The sequence below is a fragment of the Lottia gigantea genome, assembly GCF_000327385.1.
Source record: "Lottia gigantea unplaced genomic scaffold LOTGIsca_516, whole genome shotgun sequence".
In the NCBI taxonomy this organism is placed as follows: Eukaryota; Metazoa; Mollusca; class Gastropoda; family Lottiidae; genus Lottia; species Lottia gigantea.
Window position 1 is genome coordinate 2,505 of NW_008709772.1, and position 1,782 is coordinate 4,286.

The 1,782-nt window shown below is 37.1% G+C and overlaps 1 protein-coding gene across 1 annotated transcript in view; it reads right to left on the reverse strand.

The window, feature by feature from the left end:
• Positions 1–1,555: 1,555 nt before the first annotated feature.
• Positions 1,556–1,782, reverse strand: part of LOTGIDRAFT_239614 (hypothetical protein) — a gene marked incomplete at both ends in the record, with an annotated part of 11,385 nt that continues 11,158 nt past the window's right edge. The window contains one exon of the mRNA XM_009062539.1: positions 1,556–1,665. Within this exon, the coding sequence (XP_009060787.1) occupies positions 1,556–1,665 (110 nt within the window). The remainder of the gene's footprint in view (positions 1,666–1,782) is intronic.

Below are 1,782 nucleotides of genomic sequence, written 5' to 3' on the forward strand. Positions count from 1 at the left end.
GAAGCCTCGGTAACGGTAAAAAAATTTGTAAGCGGTACTTCTGCATTGTGGTTCGAATCCGCCAGTACTTTCGAGCCGGTATTGCTCTTCAAAACCTATTACCTTACTATAGTAATTTGTATAACGTAAACAGAGCACGTCTGTTAATCGAAAAACCGTAATATCAATCTATGTCCGGAAGACGAGCTGTCGCTGTTCGAGGCGTTACAACTAGAACGTCATCTGTAACATTTGGTCGCTTTTCAGAATATAACGGTAAAGAGTTTTAGATAGTTCAAAGTCTAGTCTATACAGAATAACACAGATCAACAAAAAACGAATAAATTAGGAACATGACAACGCGATGGAACACGACATTGAGAACATAAGTTGCACGGGATAGCATGTTCAAGATTTAAAAGTAAGTGTGTGAGCCATTAAAAAATTTCTCTGGATATAACACGGTAGACACGGTTCCTGCGGTATTGAACATATCAATGATAAGATGAAACTGTTTTCCGATTTTTGAAATGAAATGAATGGAGTTTTACGTCATATTTTTGCACCATGTGGACCTACTTTTGAGGATCCGTTGAAATATTGTGATTCAAGAACATCATCATGTCGATAAAGTTGGGAACACGATAACTTATCTATGAATTCAACAATTATTGAGAACATGAACGCCGCCCCATATCTACAATGGTCTCACTTTTCGTAAGAATACACAGTTTATAAGAATCGTGGTTTTTCGAACACCAGCGTGATCCGAACATCCGGGAACACAGTTATTCACGAATTGAAACACACACGCCCAGAGAATATCTGATATTAGTATAAGATACTGAAAACATTATAACTGTGTTTCCACTGACATAAAAAGCCGGCTCTTAGCCGGCTTTTTTGTGTTTCCACTGACAAATTGCCGAACCGTTAGCGTTTGGGAACCGTAACGGTTCGGCAATTGAAGCTTTTCTCGTTCGGCAATTTATCGGGGGCCAAATGAAAGCCGGCTTTCGTTTACTCAGTGGAAACACAAAAAGCCAGCTTTTTCTCGTTCGGCAATAGGGGGCGTGTCGATAAAAAGAATTCTTATCAGAATCAAAACCAGCATTTGAACTTTCTTTCGTCACTGCAAGTATCTACGAATGTCCAAGTTACATCCACTGTAAGAATTGCGTTTTCTCTTCTTTTTAACTAAAAATTTCTAAGTTAACATCGAATTGGCCGCCATTATTGCTTTGTTTACCTTAACTGGTCATGCGCAATAATGTACTTCCGATTTAAGGATAGTCTTGTACATCGCGTGCTGTCAATAATGTGCGACTCTATGATCGAGACCAAAGTCGTTCGGGAACCAGAAAAACTCAGTGTAAACGCAACGTGTTCGGCAATAAAGCTAGCTCTAAGCACTTAGAGCTAGCTTTCCTTCACAATTGTCAGTGGAAACGCAGTTATAGTCTATTAAAATGCGAGTTGCTTCCTATATAACATTATCATAGTCTATTAAAATGTGAGTTGCTCACTATAACATTATCATAGTCTATTAAAATGTGAGTTGCTCACTATAACATTATCATAGTCTATTAAAATGTGAGTTGCTCACTATAACATTATCATAGTCTATTAAAATGTGAGTTGCTATAACATATACATTACCATCAAACCCAGAAAAAATGTGAGATGCTATAATATACATTATGATAGTCGAGTGAGAAAATTGTAAATTGCTCTAAATTATTGTATTGAAATATTGATAATCATTTGCTTTACACATTGGGCATACATCATGTCCTATCACTA